Source organism: Protopterus annectens, chromosome 1.part1 (genome assembly GCF_019279795.1).
Source record: "Protopterus annectens isolate FY-2018-M chromosome 1.part1, PAN1.0, whole genome shotgun sequence".
NCBI lineage: Eukaryota > Metazoa > Chordata > Ceratodontiformes > Protopteridae > Protopterus > Protopterus annectens.
In genome coordinates, this window is record NC_056726.1 from 1,893,667,574 (window position 1) to 1,893,688,335 (window position 20,762).

General features: G+C 39.7%; 1 protein-coding gene across 1 annotated transcript in view; it reads right to left on the reverse strand.

Moving 5' to 3' along the window:
* Nucleotides 1-20,762, reverse strand: part of PTPRU (protein tyrosine phosphatase receptor type U) — a 4,710,560-nt gene that overhangs the window by 1,876,629 nt on the left and 2,813,169 nt on the right. The window contains exon 11 of the mRNA XM_044089740.1: nucleotides 12,486-12,588. Coding sequence (XP_043945675.1) covers nucleotides 12,486-12,588 — 103 coding nt within the window. The remainder of the gene's footprint in view (nucleotides 1-12,485; nucleotides 12,589-20,762) is intronic.

Genomic DNA, 20,762 nt, shown 5'->3' on the forward strand with positions numbered 1-20,762 from the left:
CTCTGCTTGTGAAGCACTATTCTCTTGTGCCATAGCCAAATTATGGAACTCCCTCCCACCCACAATTACCTCCGTACCATCATGCACCCACTTCAAAACTTTACTAAAAACGCACCTAAAAACATGCTGTCTATGCCCTTGAAACTCCCACTCTAATAACACCCACCCCATCCAACGACTACCTTTCTTTCCACTCCACTAACTACCTTGATTATAGCAAGCTCAGATGCTCATAAGCCTAGCACTTATTATACAGCAGGAACTTCTTATTGTAACATTTGTTAATGTCTGTTATGTACTTCGCAGATAAAGATTCTAGTTGTCTACTGATGTACTATGTTCTTCATCTGTAAATATGTTTCTGATTAATTGCTATGTTAGTCAAATTGTTAATTGCTATGTAATCCAATGTAACTACTGTCTGTTTATTTTAAATGTGGAGTTTTTCCCCCCCGGGCCTCCGCTGAAAATGGACCTACGTCCAGTCGGACACTCCCAGTCAACAAATGTAAATAAATAAATAAATAAAAATAAATAAATAAATATGTATATCTACATTTATTTATATAAATATTTATATATACATCTAGCTATTAAGTATATGTACGTGTGTGTATATATATATATATATATATATATATATATATATATATATATATATATGTATATAATATTTTCAATAGAAAACATTTGATAGGTTAACATAAATGCACCCATTTAATTCACATCTTTCAGATCATTATCAACCCCACAGTCATTTACCCAGACTGGTAAATGTTTCATAAACATCAATAACACAACTAACCAATTGATCATTAGGATCCACTGACAAAAAACTCCTCTCTGTCCAGAAACCTATCAAGTCTACTGTACATAACTTGCATTCTTACCAGATTGCTAAGGCCTGAAACTCCTTACCTGTATCTGTCAGGTCAATATCCTCCCTCTAGTTCTTTAAAACCTTTGTGAAAGACTTCCTAGCAAAAAGCTGTCTTTGTTCTTGCTCAGCATCAGAATAAATTATATTCTTAAATATGAACAAGTACCAGTTCATACCTTGTTTCCCGTCTTTTCCTGACCTAGAGTAGTCCAAATACAGGCTTTGCTGTATTCTGAACTTTTGGAAAGTTCCTGTGTTGCCCATTTCCTTTCTTGGATAAAGGGAGGCTTCTTTGTTCACCAGTGGCAGTCGGGAGCTTAGAGCAGCCTATCTATCCCTGGAGGAGTGTTCCCAGCACAATCATTTGGATTTCTAGCTCTTTCAAGTCCCCCTGTATAAAACCGGCTTTGGCGCGGCTTTACGCGATTTTGCGCATAGCGCAGCATCGGGCAGCTCCGCTTAATTGGGTTTGGACCATTCTCGGCTCCACAAAGTCCGCTCTTCACTTTTTCCCTTAGAACTTATCTAGTTCTCATAATAAACACCCTATTCCTACTCTAAAGCCTGGCACTTGCTCACTAAAGCAATTATATAAGTCAGCACTAAAATGTTAAAAGCACTACACCCTCACAAACTCCCCTTGAGTACCTTGTTCCCCATTGGCCCTTTTTTCAATTATAAAGGAATTCCCAATACTATTCTAGCATGTCCAAAGGTCAGTTGTCAATCTCCTCTCCAGTCCAGCTGGTGAATCTGGGAATCTTGAGGCAATGATACAACTGCCTCGTGTACACAGACAACCCTCTCTTCCTCCCAACAAATTCCAACACATGTGAGAGATGCAACCATATAGCCAAATTGGAGGCTAAGCTCTCTCAACTCAGTACTGGCATAACCAGTCAGGAGGAGAAGGAAACTACACTCACTACAATTCCAGTCTCACACAGACCTACCACGACAGCAAAGCAAACACATAAACACACAAAAACATACTCGGAGGCTCTAAATAAAAATCTGCCTAAGCAGCAGAGACCTCCAAAGCAGACATCCAAGCAACCGCTACCCCAAAACAAAACACGTGCAACACATAGCTCACAAAGCCAGTTTACCGAACAGTCACAGCCCTTAAGGCTAAACAACACACCTGATACACTTGTAATAGGTGACTCTATCGTCAGGCACACTGACATCCAGCTCACCAGGCTGAACAAGGAGAAGGTCACGGTGAGCTGCCTGTCGGGCACTAGGATCCGCCACATAACACAAGCACTCAGGTCACTCCAAGGCAAGTACAAATATGACTCTCTGAGCATGTAGCCCAGACCGGTATGACCCTGACCTTGAGTAGCATCTTACCCTCACCAAGAATGATGCCACAATATGAAGACAAGATGATCAATTTCAACAACTGGCTTAAGTACTGGTGTCATTCAAAGGGGATCCAATGCCTGTCAGCCTAGGATGACATGCTCGACAAGCCACGATGCTTCACTAGGGACGGCTTGCACCTGTCACCCCTGGGCTTTCGGATATTGGCAAAGGCTCTTGCCACCCCATAGTGCCTTTTTTAGGCAAGGCTCAAAAGACAAACCCAGCTCCATAGGTATCACAAGGGATAAGAAACTAAGAGTAATGCTACTCAACGCCAGAAGTCTAAACCTCAAGATGCACGCACTCGAAACTCTCCTTAGCATGGAGAACATCGATATTTGTGCAGTAACAGAAACCTGGTTCAAGGCTCCCGAGAGCACCCCAGCACTACCAGGTTATACCTCATACCATGCTTTTCGGCCCCAAAACTTGGACCGAACCACAAAAGGAGGGGGAGTATCAATATTCGTCAAAGATACCCACACCTCTAGGTTGGTGGCACAGCATGAAGCATCAGAGACTATCCACATGCAACTAACAGTGTGTAAAACTGCCTTCTAGTTTATAGCCTGCTACAGACCACCCTCCCAAACCCAGGAACCCCAATTGACCTTCCTGAGAACACTGGAAAATATGAAGGTCTCTCCAAACACCATTATATTGGGCGACTTCAACTACCCAAACATAGCATTACTCTAGCTCCAACACCCTAGCCCAAAGGTTCCTAGAATTTATAAACTCAAATGCTATGGAACAACTTGTTACCTCTCCCACAAGAGGGGAAAACATACTGGACCTGATCATCACCAACATGGGGGCTCTATGCTCCAGACCAGAAGTGGATCCCTCACTGGTAAGATCAGACCATAAACTAATCTCACTGGATATTCACATCCCAACTCCACCCACTGCCCAGAAAACCACAGTGAAAAACTTCTCTAAAGCAAATTTCACACTCCTCAAAACCAAGGTGGAATCCTTCAAAGCCCCCGGGCCTGTGGAAAATTCGGCCCAGACCGCAGAATCCTTTATAAACGCATTCTATGAACACCTTCAGGAATGCATGGATCATGCAATCCCAAATAAAACCAAGACCCAATCCTCCAAAGGCAGGCATCCTGTCTGGTGGACCCCAGCCATAAACAAACTATACAATAGAAGGAGGAAGCTACTACATGATAGAGCAAAATCCCAAAAAGGGAAGGCATCTATGATCAGTATTAGCAAAAAACTATGGGCACTCATAAAATCATCAAAGGCCAGCTTTGAGAGAAAAATTGCACAGGACACTAAGGATAATCACAAGGCTTTCTTTAGTTATGTTAGGAACCTGGGTGGGAATTCCCAGATATGCTCAGAATTAGTCCAAAATGACAAAAAATACACCGAACCTACAGACATTGCCAACATCCTAGCTGACAGGTTCAGCGCAAACTTCTCCCCCCCTCCCCACCAAAAGGGCAAATATCTATCTCAGCAGAGTGCTGCCCTCCTGACATCTCAGATGCTCAGGTAAGAGCCACCCTCTACAAAGCAAAAAACACAGCATCAATGGAACCAGACGGTGTCCCGGGCTGCATCCTACATGAACTCCAAGAAGAGCTAAACCCAAACATAAAACTACTGTTCAATCTCAGCTTTACTACAGGATATGTACCCAAAGAGTGGCGTACAGCAACAGTGGTCCCTCTCCACAAAGGTGGTGCCTCAGCGGATCCTGGAAACTATCGCCCCATAAGCCTGACTAGCTTGGTCTGCAAAGCTATGGAAAGGATCATCATGGACCTCATAAATAAAGATATTGGGGACCTACAGACACTGGATCCTACCCAGTTCGGCTTTGTTAAGGGCAGATCCTGCCTCTTCAACCTGGTCGATTTCTTTGAAACAGTCACCAAGGCCATTGACAAGGGGAAAGTGGTCCACACAGCATACCTGGACCTCACAAAAGCCTTCGATACAATGCCCCACTCGGGCATTATAGATAAGCTCACCAGCTTAAATATAAACCCTTATGTCACTAGATGGGTTGCAAACTGGCTCCAGGACAGAACTCACATGGTTAGAATTGCTGGAGCCATGTCAGACTCCAAACCAGTTACAAGTGGCATCCCACAATGCTCAGTCCTGGGACCTCTCTTGTTCGGTATATATTTCTCGGAGGTACAGGCCAACACGGAAGGACTGTGGCTGACCATGTTCGCAGATGACTGCAAACTAGGTGCCATAATCGACTCTCCAGCCGACACAAGCATCCTACAAAAGGGCCTCATAGAAACAGACAACTGGTGCCAGAGCCATGGCCTCAAGCTAAACGCCAAAAAGTGTATAGTCATCCCCTTTGGAAAAACAAAGTGCCCATAAATTACCACATAGGTGGTAATCCATTAAGTACGGAAGAAGTAATTAGGGACCTGGGGACCCAAGTTGATAGCAATCTCTCATTTGAAAACCACGTGGCCAAAGTGGTTAGAAAAACATTTTATATAGCCCACCTAATCATGAAGGGATTCACATCTAGATCAGGGGAGGTCATCGTGCCTCTTTACTCATCCCTCATCAGGCCCATAATTGAGTACAATGCCCCTTTTGGGATGTACCTTACCAGACACCTGCAGCAACTGGAAAGACCCCAAAAGTACCTCACCAAGAGGATCAAAGGGCTCAAACAGATGCCATATGCTGCCCGGTTAAAGAAACTCCAGCTCTACTCATTGGCATACCACCTGCTCAGAGGCGATCTGTGCCTGACGTATAAAGCCATGTCCAACCCGGAATTAATGGACATGCTGCACCTCAGAAAATCCAAATCCCATTGAGCGACGCGCTCGAGAGACGTGAACCTCAGCACTGAAATAAATAGGACATGCTGGAGGGACAGATTCATAACCCAGAGGCTCCCTTCACTCTGGAATAAAATCCCAGTCCAGGTTAGGCAGAGTCCCTCATTGACTCTCTTCAAGAGGAATCTTGATGAGTGGATGGGAGATCGTAGGTTTATCCCAGGTATCACTTCTGTGTCACTGTTAGACAGAGGCACAGTATACTAACCTCGAAAAAGGGCATAGCAAAATTCATTTAAAATGGGTGGCGAAAGCCAAACACACTCTGGCTAGGCTTATAAATGCCCTAGGGCAGATAGCCTAGTATGAACCTATGAACCTTCCTCAATACTTCCTTATTTCACTTTCTGTTTGTATTATACTAACTCACCTTTAAATTCTCTAACAACTGGATAATGTTCTCTAAATGTTAAATTGCTATCATTTATGTGGTATCTATTTTTAACAAACATTTTTACATTATGTCTAATTTAGTGTAATTATCTAAACTCTAGATATTTTCGTATTATTTTTGAAGATTGTAAAATGATTGCTTTTACAATCGTTTTGTAATACTTTGGAGCTTTTTCCCCAGGCCACTGCTGAAAATGGACACCTACCAAGTTGGACATTCTCAAATCAAAAGTCAATGCGTAGAAAAAAAAAAATAGATAATAAATACTGACAATATTTCTGTATTTTTATAGATCAACTTCTACAATGCTTCATTTGTTTGAGATAATTACTCATCTTATTCATTTTTAAGAAAACAGATTATCTTTCCATTATTCCAAATCCTTGATAGTTCATGATGAGTTAATGTCTTTTTAAAAGAGTAAGCTAAAAGAAATTTAAAGGATAGTACAAATACATTATGTCTCTTTGTATATTGTAAATTCATTAAGTTAAGTAATACTGTCTTCCTTTATTATAGCTGTCCATTCCAAATCTTTATCCCCTTTCCCAAGCAAAAATATCTGTACTCTCAGCCTTCCTTAGACTGAAAAATGTCACACTATTAGCTGCACAGGCAAATGCTAAACAAAGTAAAATGCTTAGGTAGATGGATGTTGTAAATATAAACATTTACTTCTTTTGCTGTATTGCAATTCAGCTGACAGGATGCATTTTCTAAAGAAGCAGCTGGCCCTTGACAGGAGTCTTCTTCCATATATAGTCAATCTGTCCACATGTCCAAACACTGACTCGGAACAGCTGTTTCTTGCATCTTATCCTCATTAATATTCCCAATAATTGCTCCCAATCCTGCTCAATGATCACTGCTCTATTCTTTCACATTGCTCTTTTAGAAAAACCTGGAGTATTGTGTATTTTAACCTCTTCTTTTTCTTTCATCACACAAGGACTCAAAGCTACTATATAAGCTGAACTTACTTAGCAAGGCTCCATTATTTCTATATCCTTAACAAAACTCCCTTTACTCAATAAAACTTACATACTTAATCATAGCCTCTGGCTCAGTTCTGATCTTAAAATCAAAAGTGTATTAGAGAAATAATTGGTCCTTCTTTGAAGCTACTGAAAATGTCCATTGCTACAACTATTTCTCACTAGCCTTAACAGTTAAAAACAACCCCAGTAAAAAAAAGAAAAACAAGACAGCATGCTTGGCAACACACAAAGGCTTGTTAGCCAGCCCCCGGTCCTTAGAAAGTACAGTTGTGTACACTTACCATAAATGTAGATGTTCGAGTGTATTCACTGTTGCAGTCATTACATTTGGGTAATCTGCTGGCAGGTTGCCCTCAGTCAGCCTGAATTCCAAAGTCTTGGGTCCTGCATCGGTTGCTGTCTCCTCTTCCATGATGTCAGGTTGTCAGGGGTATAAAACAAGCAGCCAACACCATTTTCTTTAGTTTTTCTTGCACCAGATGTCTGGTGCCCCCAAAAAGGTAGCAAAAATATTTAACTATAAAAACTATATATACATGCATCAATATAAACTTTACCTTCATCTACAAGCAAATACACCACATAGGTTGTAGAAGATAGAGAAGGAAAGATAAACTCCAGAATGAAAGGGGGATGGCGGGCGGGTAACCTGGACTGCAACAGTGAATACACTCGAACATCTACATTTATGGTAAGTGTACACAACTGTACTATGTTCTTCGTAGAATCCCAAAGCTATGGTTGGGAGGCTGGAGCTAAATAGCATTAGGTGTGGTTATAAAGCCCTGCAGAACTGCAGTGGCAAAGCTTGCCCTGGACTTAGATTAGAGAGGCAAATGATAATGCTTTGTAAAGGTGTGAACAGAACTCCAAGTAGCAGCCTCTAGAATGGCTTTGGTTGGTACTCCTCTGAGAAAGGCTTCTGATGTAGCTGCAGCTCTGATGGAATGAGACCTAATGCCGTTGGGCACAGGTTTACCATGGTGTAAGTAGCAGAAACGAATGCAGTGGCTTATCCACTTTGAAATAGTCTGCTTTGAAATAGCCTTTCCTTCTGATCCTGCAGCATATGTCACTAGTAATTGTTCAGTTTTTCTTAGAGCTTTAGTCCTGCTCAAGTAGAATCTTAGCTGTCTGTGTACGTCCAAGCAATGCAGAATTCTCTCCCCCTTGTTCTGTGGATTTGGATAAAAGGTTGGCAGACGAATAGTTTGGTTAAGAGCCACACTGGAAACCACCTTAGGCATAAATGCTGGATTTGTCCTCAGAGACACCCTGTCTGGGTAAAATATGATAAAAGGCTCCACAGCCATTAGGGCCTATAGCTCTGAGACTCTTCTTGCTGAAGTAATTGCTAGTAGCAGAACTGTTTTCCATTATAAGAACTTTATATCAGCAGTAGCAGCTGGTTCAAATGGAGGCAGGGTGACCTTTTCCAACACATAATTACGGTCCAATGCAGGTATTGGTGATCTTCTAGGAGGCCTTAAATGTTTGGCTCCTCTAAGATACTTCTTTAGTAAAGGATGAGAAAAGATTGGTGGCTCTGTATTGTAATGAGCCGAAATGGCAGAGGCATGGATTTTAATTGATGAGAAAGATAGCCTGTTGTCAAGCATTTCAGTCAAGTATTGTAATATCTGAGGAATATTTGGTTCTGCTGTATCAGTTCCTTGTGCTTGATTCCAAGCACAGACTCTCTTCCATTTATCAGCATAAGATTTTCTAGGACTAGGCCTTCTGGCTTCCAAAATGACATCCATCACAGCTTTACTGACAGGTGTTGCTTGTATAACTACATGATCAGCCATGCTGCCAGGTTCAGTGTCTGGAGTTGATTGCGCAGGATCTGATTGCTTTGCTGGGACAGTAGTTGAGGTCTTTGAGGTAAGGTCCAAGCTGGGTATTGAGACAAGTTCCTTAGGATTGGGTGCCAGTATTGGCGGGGCCAGTCCGGGGCAATTTGTATCATTTTTGGTTTCTCTTGTCTGACTTTTAGGAGGACCTTGGGAAGAAGAGGCAGAAGAGGAAAGGCGTAGACTGATAGGTTTTTCCAACTGAAAGATAGGGCGTCCACTTTCCATGCTTGTCTGTGATAAATCATTCTGTAGAATCTTTTCAATTGATAATTTTGAGGAGAGGCAAACAGATCTATGTCTGGGCTCCCCCATTTCTTTGTTATCATGCTGAAGACTTGTGGATCTAGTTTCCACTCGCGAGGATCCATAAGGTTTCTGCTTAAATTGTCTGCCAGAGTATTTTGTTTTCTTGGCAGGAATTGAGCTTGAAGATGTAATTGGTAAGTCAAAGCTGTGTCCCACAGTGCCATGGCTAATCTGCAAAGGGGGTATGAGTGCGTGCCCACCTGCTTGTTTATATACCACATGACCGTGGTGCTGTCCGTCTTTATCAGTAGTTGTCCTGGATGAAGTAAGTCCTTGAAGGCTGTCACTGCATTTTGAACAGCTAGCATCTCTTTCTGGTTGATATGTAGATGCATTTGTTTTGGGGTCCATATGCCCTGAATGCATCTTCCCACCATGTGGGCCCCCCAGGCATAATCTGATGTGTCTGTTGTTAAGGTTTGGCTGGCAGGGGGTAGAGTGAAGGCCCGTCCCATGTTTTGGTGACATGCCTTTGCCAACCATAGAAACTCCTGTTGTATGCAGGGAATGAGAGGAATCATTGTTTCCAGACTGTGACAATGTTGACTCCATAAACTTTTTAGGTACCATTGAAGTTTTGACGTTGCAGTCTTGCACATGGAATCAGTAGGATGCAGGATGCCATGAAGCCCAAAGCTTGCAGAATTTGTCTTGCAGATAACTGGGTTTTTGTTGCCATCAGTTTGAAGTAAGTAGTCAGCTGTTTTTGCTTGTCTGGCGTGAGGTAAGCCATCTGGGCAGTTGTATTCAAGCTTGCACCCAGGAATGTTATCTTTTGAGAGGGTACCAGTTATGATTTTTTTTCGTTTGTGTACCCTAGGCATGTTAGAAACATTTTCACAAATGCCAGGTGTTGAAGAAGAATGTCCTTGTTCTCTGCTTGAATGAGACAGTCATCCAAGTAAGGATATTTTTGTATACTTCTTTGTCTGCAAAATGCAATTACTGGTGCCAGGCACTTTGTAAAGAACCTGGGCACAGTAGATAAGCCAAAAGGCAGTGCAGAGAATTGGTAATGCATTAAGCCAGCCTTGAATCTGAGGGATCTTCTGCACGACTGCCTTATTGGGACATGCAGGTATGCCTCTTTTAGGTCTAATGTCACCAGCCAAGCATTCTTGCCCAGCATGGGCAGAAGCTGCTGCAAAGTCAGCATTTTGAATTTTGGAATGTCCAGGTATTTGTTCAAAATCGATAAATCCAGTATTGGCCGCCAGGCCTTGTCCTTTTTCCTGTTCTGGTACTGACTGAATGGCCCCCATATCCATGAGGGATGTAACATGTTTCTGTGCCTCTGCCCATTGATTTTTTGGCAGATCTGGCCAACCGTTTGCCATTGGCACAGTATGGAAATAGAATCTGTATCCCTGTGATACTATGTTTAGCACCCACTTGTCCTGGGTTATTAACTGCCAATTTTGAGCAAAGAGTGCTAATTTTCCCCCTAAGGGTGCTGCCAAAAGATAAGTGCTTGGTGAAGGCAGAGGGAAGTCATTGGGACTGTTTTCTGTAGGTTTGCGCTTTATCTCCTCCAGATTTGGAGGTAGAAGCAACCCATTGCTTTTACCTGTATGAATCTTGTGCCTGGTATCTGGAACCCTCAGGGCATCTGGATTTGCCCCTTTGAGCTCTGTCTGACGCTGGAAAGGACCAATTTTTTTGTAGGCCAGTGTCTACTGAATCTTGGTGGCTGCACTTGTAAGAAGTTTTTTACAGTTTGCATAGACTTAGCTTTGTCTTCCATTTTCTTTAAAACCTCTTCTGCCTTAATACCAAACAGAGTATCATACTGTAAAGGTGCATCTAGTAATTTAGCTTTAACATGATTGGGCAAATTTTGTTCCTTTAGCCAGACATGCCTCCTAATCACAGATCCAGTAACTGCGGCCCTGCAGGATGCCTCTAAGGAATAAAAAACCACATTGCAAAGTATGCTTTCCAACCTGTTCAGCTGCATGCAATAATTCCTGCAATTCTTTATTTTCTGCACAATCAGAAATCAACATCATTTTCTGTTTCAGCAATCCCATAACATGTTGTTGATACTTGAGCATATGAAACTGGCATTTTAAAGCCCTAATTGCCAAGGTTGCAGATGTATAAACCTTTTTTCCCCATCTATCCAGTGCCCTTGAATCTCTGTCAGAGGGGGTAGATTTTTTGCTGTTGAGGCCTTAACTCCCTTTGGACCCTGTGAAATAGTTTCAGGATCAGCAGCAGGGTTTCTAAATAAAAATTTGTGTGAGTCAGGGACCCTGTAATATCTGTCAGGCTTGCTGGGAGCCGGAGGTAAGGAGTCAGGGGTCAAGCTTGACTCCAAAAACACATCATCCACAATGTCTAAATCAGGGGGTATGGCTAAAGGCCTGTGTTGAGGAAGAAGAAGGAAATCCCTGAGCCTCTTTTTTAATTCTCAGAAATCTTGTCTCTCTCAGTGAAAATGCTCCCTCAAAGTATGCAAGGTTTCTCCCAATGAATAATCCTCAGGAGGTGATGCAGATGGTATAGACTCCTCTGCATCAGAATCCTCATAGGGAGGTATAGATAATTCCTGACCAGAAGAGGAATCAGAAGAAATAGAAATCTGATCTGAAGATTCATAATCAGTGTCTTGCCTAGGCCTCTTATCTGGAGGGGGATGGGAACCCCTGATCAAGGTAATAAGGTCTTCAGCCATTTTGATCATTTGTTTTTTAGGCATAGAGGCATGTGCACATGGCTCATGCATCAGTTTTTTAGTTTTAAAAGTTACTTTTGTCTTTGGTTTTGCAGCTGTCGTCAGTTTGATATAAAAATGTTGAGGCCTGAATACACCCTCAGAAGCCGGTGCCTGCTCAGCGGCTCTGGACCCATCCGAGGGAGATACATCCGTGGGTTCAATACTTTGAGTATCTCATGGCATGCCGGACTCCACATGGGTGTCGGTAGGGGCCTGCGACTCGAAAGTAGCGGGTATCAGGGGCTGCAATAGTGCCTCACTGAGTACCAGCGAACCGGCGACTAGCTTAGGAGAAGCTTCTTTGTCAGTTTTGGATCTCGGCTGTCTCTCTCTGTCGTTTTCTTTGTGTTTTTTATGTACCCCGGTAGTCGGATTGCTATCCGACGACATTTCTGGGTAGTTAAATCTGTTTCCAAAATACTTTGAGGCAAAAATATACTGACGCTTAATAGTGCGTTGGTTAAATCTAGCACAAAACTGACAGCCAGGCACGTTGTGATCAGGGCCTAGGCAAGGAATACAGTATAAATGGAAATCCTTATGAGGTATTTTCTTCCCACAAGTAATACAGTTATTAACTTTTTCTGACATCGGTATGGAGCAAGAAAAAAGTTTCTCCAACGGGGTACTTAGCTTTAGTAAAGACTTTGGTTTTGAAACTCAAACTCGAATATCTCAGGAGTTGGCCGACCGGCACTTGTGAAATGCTTCTGCTTCGGGCACCGCGCGGCAAGAAAGACTAAAGAAAATGGCGTCAGCTGCTTGTTTTATACCCCTGATGACCTGACGTCATGGAAGAGGAGACAGCAACCGACGCAGGACCCAAGACTTTGGAATTCAGGCCGACTGAGGGCAACCTGCCAGCAGATTAGCTGAATGTAATGATTGCAACAGTGAAACACAAAGAACATCTACTTTTACTATGTTAGAATCTGTGTAGGAGTAACTTGTAGTTTGATGCAAGTAGGCTTCAGGATATTCCTAGTAAGTGCATACTCTGTATTTTCATTAAATTACAAAGTAACATCAGGTGCCACTGTTTCACAGAAGACAAAACCAAAGCTAGAACAGATGCAGAAAATGATGTGAAAAACAGAAAGTGTCTGATGTCCTACCTTACAGGAGCACCTCTTCCTTGAGCTGGTCTTAACATGACAGTGATGGTAGTCTCTGATTCACTGACAGGTGGAGGAATGTCTCCATAATCGAATGATGGAGCTGCAGAAAAAGGTTGAAATTAATGTTTTATCAAACGATATATAGCTAATACTTAGCAGTTTCACTTTGCATAAAGATTAATCTGTCACATTTTGACTTTTCTGGATACCTGCAACTCCAGCTGTAATTTATGGTGAACAATTTTTTATCAGTTTAACCTTCCATTCATTGTCTGGGTGTTACCTCATCTTATATCATTCCTCACTACTTAAATTAACAAATACTTAGTTTAACTTTAATTATACGAAAAACCTCCTTCCTAAGCAATTCTCAAATTATCACAGATAGCAACAATTTATGACCCAAATGCCCCATATTTCTCCACTGTCAAAGTTCAACCTCCTGCACATGACGAGGTGTCCTTGAAGTACTATATTTAATGTTACCATAATTTAAAACAGCAATGTCACAGTGACATCAAAAGTACAGTTGCATGCCATAGCATTAGATACATGATCCAAGTTATGGCTTCCCTACAATCTTTATCATTTTGGTACTGATTCCTTTATAAGCAGTAGTTGTCTACAAATTTTTGATAAGTAATCAAATGACCCCTCTGAATGGTTCACAGCATTGTCACTCACCAAACCAGTGTGAGACAGACTGTCAGTTTTAGCACTTCCTAGTTTTCAGATAAAAAGCCTTGTTGGAGATCTACAAAATGTCCCCACCTGAATGGCACAACTAATCCTACTCTGACAATCATCAGCAACATTGGAATGCTTATATATGGTCAGCTTCTGTCACCAAGCCCAGCAAAGGTGACACATAGAAATGTACTTTTTCACAGTGTGTGAAAAGAGCACGTATGCCAAGAAATAGTCACGTGTTATACTATGGATAGCATTAATGTTACTCAAGTAACATTTGTCATCAAATAAAGCAAATGTGTGGAAAAGTAGTGTACGTTGGCCATACAGCCATGGCATCACATTGCATAGAATCTCACATGCATACCACAACAAAGCCTATGGGCTAGATTAAAAAAATAAACGGGGAGCTGTGCTGAGCTGTCATACTGAATGCATGACTAGGTTAATGCAGGTAATCTTATGGTAAGAACTTCCACAAACTGCAGTACATTATTTCATCCATTTGTAACTTTCATATAATCATTATCATCTGTCTAGAATAAAAAACATCGTGCCAATTCCTTGGTGGAAACACCACCCAGCATGCTTTGACAAACAGCTGTGGCAAACCCACCTCTGGTCTTGAATACAGAAACTGAGCAGTGTTTATATTGTTAACCAAACTGCCGTATCACATATGTATAGGGAAAACACCTCTGAGGGGGGCTACAGAGCATGAAATACCCACAACAGAATAAACTATAATGGGAATTGAAAGAATAAACATGCAAAATTTTAACATGACCCTGTACAAGGTGCAATCCAGTCAAATATAATCTTCCTGTCAACAAGAATGGCCAGTTTATTATCAGCAACAGATTTGACCCATTGATGATACTATTTAAGTTTTATGGACTAGTTTGACAAAAAAAGTTTTATGGCTTTAGCAAAAAAAAAAAAAAATCCTATCATCTATCAGGCAGGACAATGAAACTTCTGGTTCACTGCAGTATTTCAGAAAATATGTAGGCATAAATAAAGAAGTAGAATAAAGAGTTATCCTGTCCTTATGGAAGCAACATATGGTTAGGAAGTCATAAGTGCCTGTAATGTAGAAACTGCCCAAGTTAAATGATGACTATAGATAACACTGTTTTCCATGTGAAGAACTGCAAGTGAATAGGAAAGTCATGTTGAAAACAAGTGTTACAAGTCATTTCCACCTACACAAAATTAACTCTCACTATCTGACATATGCAACACTAGACTCAGGTACCAAGTTAGAAAGTCTTATTAAGATGGATATTTAAAAACAAAGCTGCAGCCCTATGAAAATGGACAACTAATCATTTCTTGGTCTGTGAAAAACGTTCAGGGGTCATTAATCAAAGGAAGGGGAAATAATGAAAGAGAGAACTTCCAGCTGCATTGTTAAAATTTGTCACTATGCCTAAAATCTTGGAAGCTGGGCAATTTTCCTGACAAAGAGGAGAAAATCTGAGACCCCCCAAGATGGATGAGAATAGCTGAAATACTTTTAGACTGAGTTTCTACTCAGAATTAGGTACACAGATGATATAAACTGATGTGCCACAACATTGTTCTCTCACTGAAGATGAATTAGCACTACTTGAATGCATAGCAGCCATGCTATCTCCCTAGCTGTGTGAGACTTCTGTAAACCATCTACTACCTGTTTGTTTGTGTACCACATCACTGTGTTGTGGTTTGCTATTACCTGAAGATTACTCCTCCTCACAAGAAAAATGGTAACTGAAAGCATTGTTCAACAAGGCTGCAACTAAAACATTTTTCAAACTGATGTGCAACTTTGTTTCTGAATAGAATCAAAGCTGTCGGGCCAAACAAATTTTCACATGAACCCTAATCCTGTCTGACATATCTACCAGCAGAACCTGTGATGGTAACACAGAGTAGAAAAGAAGGGCCTGCCCATATTTGTCTTTGCAAATGTTATCTTTTAAGAAAGTTTTTGATCAGAGAAAGAATATATGTGCAATCCGCAAGACAGGGAAGCACTCTTACTGATCCAATAGATTTAAAGAAAAGTTCCAAAAACTTATGAAGGAAATTAGTCATCTGTGGACTCCTTGCTATGTTGTGAAAAGGTTTGCATTTTGTACCATTGAGAATTTTGCTGGCACACCATCAGGAAAAATCAAGAATGATTTTCCCAAAAGGCTAAATTGACATTCATCCAAAACAGAAATATGCACAAACGTATTATCCTTTTGCCTAACAAGAAAAAAAATGTTCACTGAATTGTGCCTAAAATAATACACAAATGATCACGAAAAGGAGAAAAGATATAACCTCCCCCCCTTACTTTAAACCTCAAGGAATCCAGGAGCAGAACATAAACATTCAACGGTACATTGATGATTACTGAAAGAGGCCTGGGTATGGCTGTTAGTAAGGTTAGGACAAATGCTGAATATTCTTAAAACTGAAGAACACAAAATGTGAAGTAAGATGGCCAAGGAATCCTGGGAATTATGGCTAATTCAATCTGTAGAAATGTAAAGTGGAAATGATAATTGCTCACTTGAAATTTTTGAACACCACACCCCACCCCACCGCCAGGGCATGAGCAAGGGTATATTCTACTGTTGTTGTTGTTTCAGGTTCATAATGAACATAAAAGATTTGTCACAGGAAAACAAGAAATACTAGACAGGAGCCACCTTGATGTTTTTCACAATTAGGTTTAGGATTTTTGTGACCTACAAGCTACTGTGACAGTTATTTGACATATAGCTACAGGACGTCAGTTCAACTGCACTCTTCCTTATTGATTATTTGGACCAAGAAATGTCTCAGAAGATTAATCATATTACTTATTTTGTGGATAGCAAATAAACAGTCTTCTTTTTAATTTCAAAATAGATCACTGCTTTGTAAGAAATTTTCTCCAACAGATAATTGCTTTCCAAGAAATTCTTTCCATGATATTAGAGCATTTGCAAGTACAAGCCTGAATAAAAAGTAGTTCTTGTAACTATATGCACAAGGCCTGTCACACTAACCCAGTTCCACTGATATACAGAGAAAAATATCTGTCTAATGAATCTGCTGTCCCAAGTTCTGTTAATGTTTCAGACATCTGCAAGGGGGTTGAGACGTGAATTTTGAGACTTTCCTAGTTTCTTCTCTTTGGGGTGGGATGGGATGATGTGTTCATGTGATCAATTTGCTCTTTGTGGTCATGGTGGAGACCAGAGTTAGGAATGGCAGACAGGATAGACTAAAAGGTTGGTTTTGGAGGCACTGCCTCCATAGTGGATGTGTATTATCATACTTATACCTAGTCTAACAACAGGCAATTGCTAATAATTAACACTGGCACATAGGAAGTGCAATCTCCATCAGTGAGATGAAACAAGACTTCTGGAAGTGGTAGTCCTGGCTATCAGACTGCCTCCCCTGACAAATGAAGTTATTTAGAAACTCTAAGTACAGCATTAGTGGAAATCTAAAATGACTTTTGGTAGTTGGTACATTGTCCAAGTCTAATGACTACCTACTAAAATAACAGCACTAAGAGTGAAAAGGAAATGTTCCATACTACCAACACAGGATAAAGAGTCCAGAAAAGCATAAACAGTTAACAACCTCTTTTTACTGACTCCCCTTAGGCTCTAACTTATGAAATATGTGTCTGCTTCAGGAAGAAATATCAGAAAACATGAGAATCTTACATCTTAGAAACCCTTGCCAAACCTGACCTCTAATTATTACACCAGTAAGCAATGATTTGAAAAAAAGGTAAGCAGTATGGCACAGATAATATCTCTGTGCTTTTCCACTTGGTGCTGTGGTTGATTGGCATGCTCAACATCCTCCATATGTGGTATGTGTGAGAGTGAGTTACAATACACATTCTATGAAAGGCCAGTCCTCGGTCTACAGTAGATTTCAATGCCTTATGCCCACTGGCAGCTGGGATAGGCCCCCATGTTCTGCTGCATTCTAAATTAGAAAGTTGTTATTGGAAAATGGATGCATGGATGCACAAATGGATGAATTTTGAAAGGTTAGAGGCAGCATTTAATGATTTTAGCATCTTCTAAGGAATAAATAATGTACTAGACCATACACTTCCTTTTTGTATTTAATCATATATGTCAGAAGATGTAAATCTTTCTTGCATATAACCCCAAATAAATATAGCTGAATACATACAAATGTGTTATATCTGTCTTTATCAGAAAAGGAAAATGCATCTGAAACAAGAGGCTAAATCAGCTTAGTCTAGATACTGAAAAAATAGAGGAGTCAAATCAGCATTTAAATTTCAAAGGCAGACAATAAGATGTGTTTAGACATTTCAGTTCCAGGAAGAAGAAAATAATTATATCTACTTGTTTAAAGACTCTTTTTAAAGGCCTTGATATTGCCTTGAAAAGGGGATGGGAGACTGCTGTAGAAGAATTCATGGAAGGAAACAATCATGTCAGCAAATAATATGTCTTTCTTTACACACGGGGAAAAAAACTGACGCAGAATATTAAGATGTTAACTGTAAGAAAGGTAACTAATTTAAATCACCATGATATCAAGGATCACAAAATCATGTGAACTTCAAAGTATCAAAGCTTACTACTTAACTAATTAGTTCAACTTGGCATGTGGTGATTTATAAATAAAGACGGAGGTATAATACTGTGAAAAATAACAAATACCACTTTATAACAAATCTTTATGACAGTCAGATTCAAACTGGAAGGCCTAATACTTTTTAATAGAGAAAACAGCTCTTCCTTTTCCCAACCTCCATTGGAACATTCTGTGGTTGTGAGTAAGGCACGTAACCAGACAAGTTTCTAGATTGTTCAGAAAAAAGACATGTGTGACTATTTGCTTTACACCATACCCCAGAACCTCTCAGAGTAAGAAATATGGACAAAGCCATAAATAAAAGTGGGACAGAGGCCCAAAAATAGGGACAATTTTTAGATATTGCTCTTCCAAACTTGGAAAGTTGATAGAATAACAGGTTTTGCATTGGCACAAATTTTCTGAAGGGTATGAAGTCTATTTTCTAACTTCAATCTTTACTGATTTTAAACTAATTTGAAAGAAAACCACAATTTCATAGAAAAACAGACCAAACATATGAGGCAAAATTCTGGAGATTCTGCAAAAATCTGTACAGTTGAGAGGTCTGCTTTACACACTTAACAAATGAAATAAATGAATATATTCACACATACTGCTTACGGGGTTAGGGGGCAGCAGAAAAGGAGATTAATTTTGTCCATGATGATGTAGTACGACACAGGGAAGGCTCTGTGAAATGTTATTTCTCTGCTTGTGTAAACACTAATTTAGTATCTAAGCCTAGTATTAGAAATAAAGACAACTTTGGAGTGAACATCATGGATTCTAATGATGTCCAAACAGTGTGTAGCATCAGCAGAAAACAAAAATGGCATGTTCTTACCTCTGAATATTGGTACAAGGCTCTTTTGTGTGATGTTCCATGTTTTCCTTTGAGAATAATAAATCTTTGAAGAAGATTCTCTGTTATAAACCTTTCTGTAGGAATGTGTGTAAATCTGATAGACTTGGTACCTATCCTTGCAGATGTTGTAACATGTGCAGATATATTCACAGTAGTATGATTTACATACACCTCACTACTGGATGATATTACAATTTTCATTTTATGGGGACTGCAAAAGCTGTAATCTTGTATATTTAGCTTTCTGTGTGTTATGTAATGGTGACTATGTTGATAAAACCAATAGATCCTTAAAAGACTGTATACATTAACATTTGTACAACATCAGGAAACATGATATTGAAAATGCATTGAGTAAACATGTTTTGAATAATAGCAGTGAACATCGTTTTAATTTCAAGTTTTTATAATTGTTTAAATATAATAACAGAGGTGGGGACATTAAAACTAAGACTGAATCTCTTGAGATTAAATGGATATTAGAATTACAAGCCGATAGGGGAACTACACTTAATGAAACAGTCCTTTTAAAACCTTTACTTAGATCACATGCTGTTGCCCAGTAACTTTGTATTTAAATGCTTGTTTAATCAATATTTTTTTAAATCTGATATAGCACCTAGTAGTGGGCTTCAAAGCACTTATCTTTTGTTGTGTGTTTTAAATGAACTGTTTGTTTTTACTTGGCCATGTTTGACTGGTTGCTCCTATTTGCTTTAATCAGATAATGCTGTTCATAACTGAAGTCTGACTATGTAGAACTTTCACATTCCGAGAATAAGTAGGAATTGCCAAAGATAAGCTGATTATCAACAGTTTTATTTTCCCTCATGCAACTAAGATACATCTTGGTTAAATGTATTAAAAACAATGACAAGTAATTAAAAACATCTTTCAGTCTTAAAATGATGTACTAAAGATCTTGATAGCCAAAAGTTATAGAATAATAGACCAGCTATTTTTGAAAAGGCAGCAACTTCCTATACAATCTTATATTGTTTTTTACCAGTTTTATTTTTCTTCAAGTTACTAAGGTCTACCATGGTTACATTTTTCAAGCACAATAAAAAGTCATTAAAGCACATTTGATATAACAAAATAAGTACTAACCATCTGATAAGCCATTTAAACTGACACAGCTAAGCTACTTCAAAAGAGGCAGCACATTTTTGCACACCTTGCTTTTAAATTCATATCAAGAAATATTGAATATCTGGTAAATACTACCAAACTTAATAGAAATGTTTACATTTTAAACAAACCTTACATGCTCTGTAGCATATTAATTTACTTACTTTATTTCCTATAATACTAGAGACTTGCTCTTAGAATGCACATGTGTTCATAGCTCTGTCCATAATGCAGTTATTATTGTAGCCTGTATCATCTACACGAAGCTTGTTTATTTGGCTGAAATCATTCTTATAGTTACAGCTACTGGTACAATAGATTCAGTGTCACATGCCAAATCAATCACTAAAAGTGTCTGGATCCCTGTCCAAGATATAATGCCCCTTTTTTGATGATAAGCATTTCAGGGACATACAGAAACTTTGATAGAAGAGACAATTAAGGTAAATTAGGGCACACGGAGTAACTTGAGCATGTTACATAAAATCCCAAACATGGAAAGAATATTTTGAAAGATTAAAACAGTTACATATTACACTGACAATGAGAGCAGGAGAAAGTACATCCTTATATTCTTAATTGGATCAGTGATTTATAGTCTAATAAAATACTTTTTCAATCCCAAGAATTCCACTGCAAAAAACTTGTGCAGCAGGTAAGCTAATGAAAACATTTTAACTATAATGTTAATGAGATGGCCACAGTAATTATGTGTAATTCTTTTGAAAAGAACTCATTGCATCCTTGACAATGCTGAGATAAAAAAATGAACCTGGACTATAATTAGGGTCGCAGTGTGCGTGTGCGCATGTGTGTGTGTGTGTGTGTGTGTTGGTGGGCATTAAGAGAATGCGAGAAAGCAAAAATATCTGCTTGCATTACAAGATATGGATAGGCTGAGTTATCTGGGAATAATAACAGAATACAAATGAAGACAAAGAGAGAGAGAGAGAGAGAGAGAGACAGAGAGATAAAGATAGAACAAG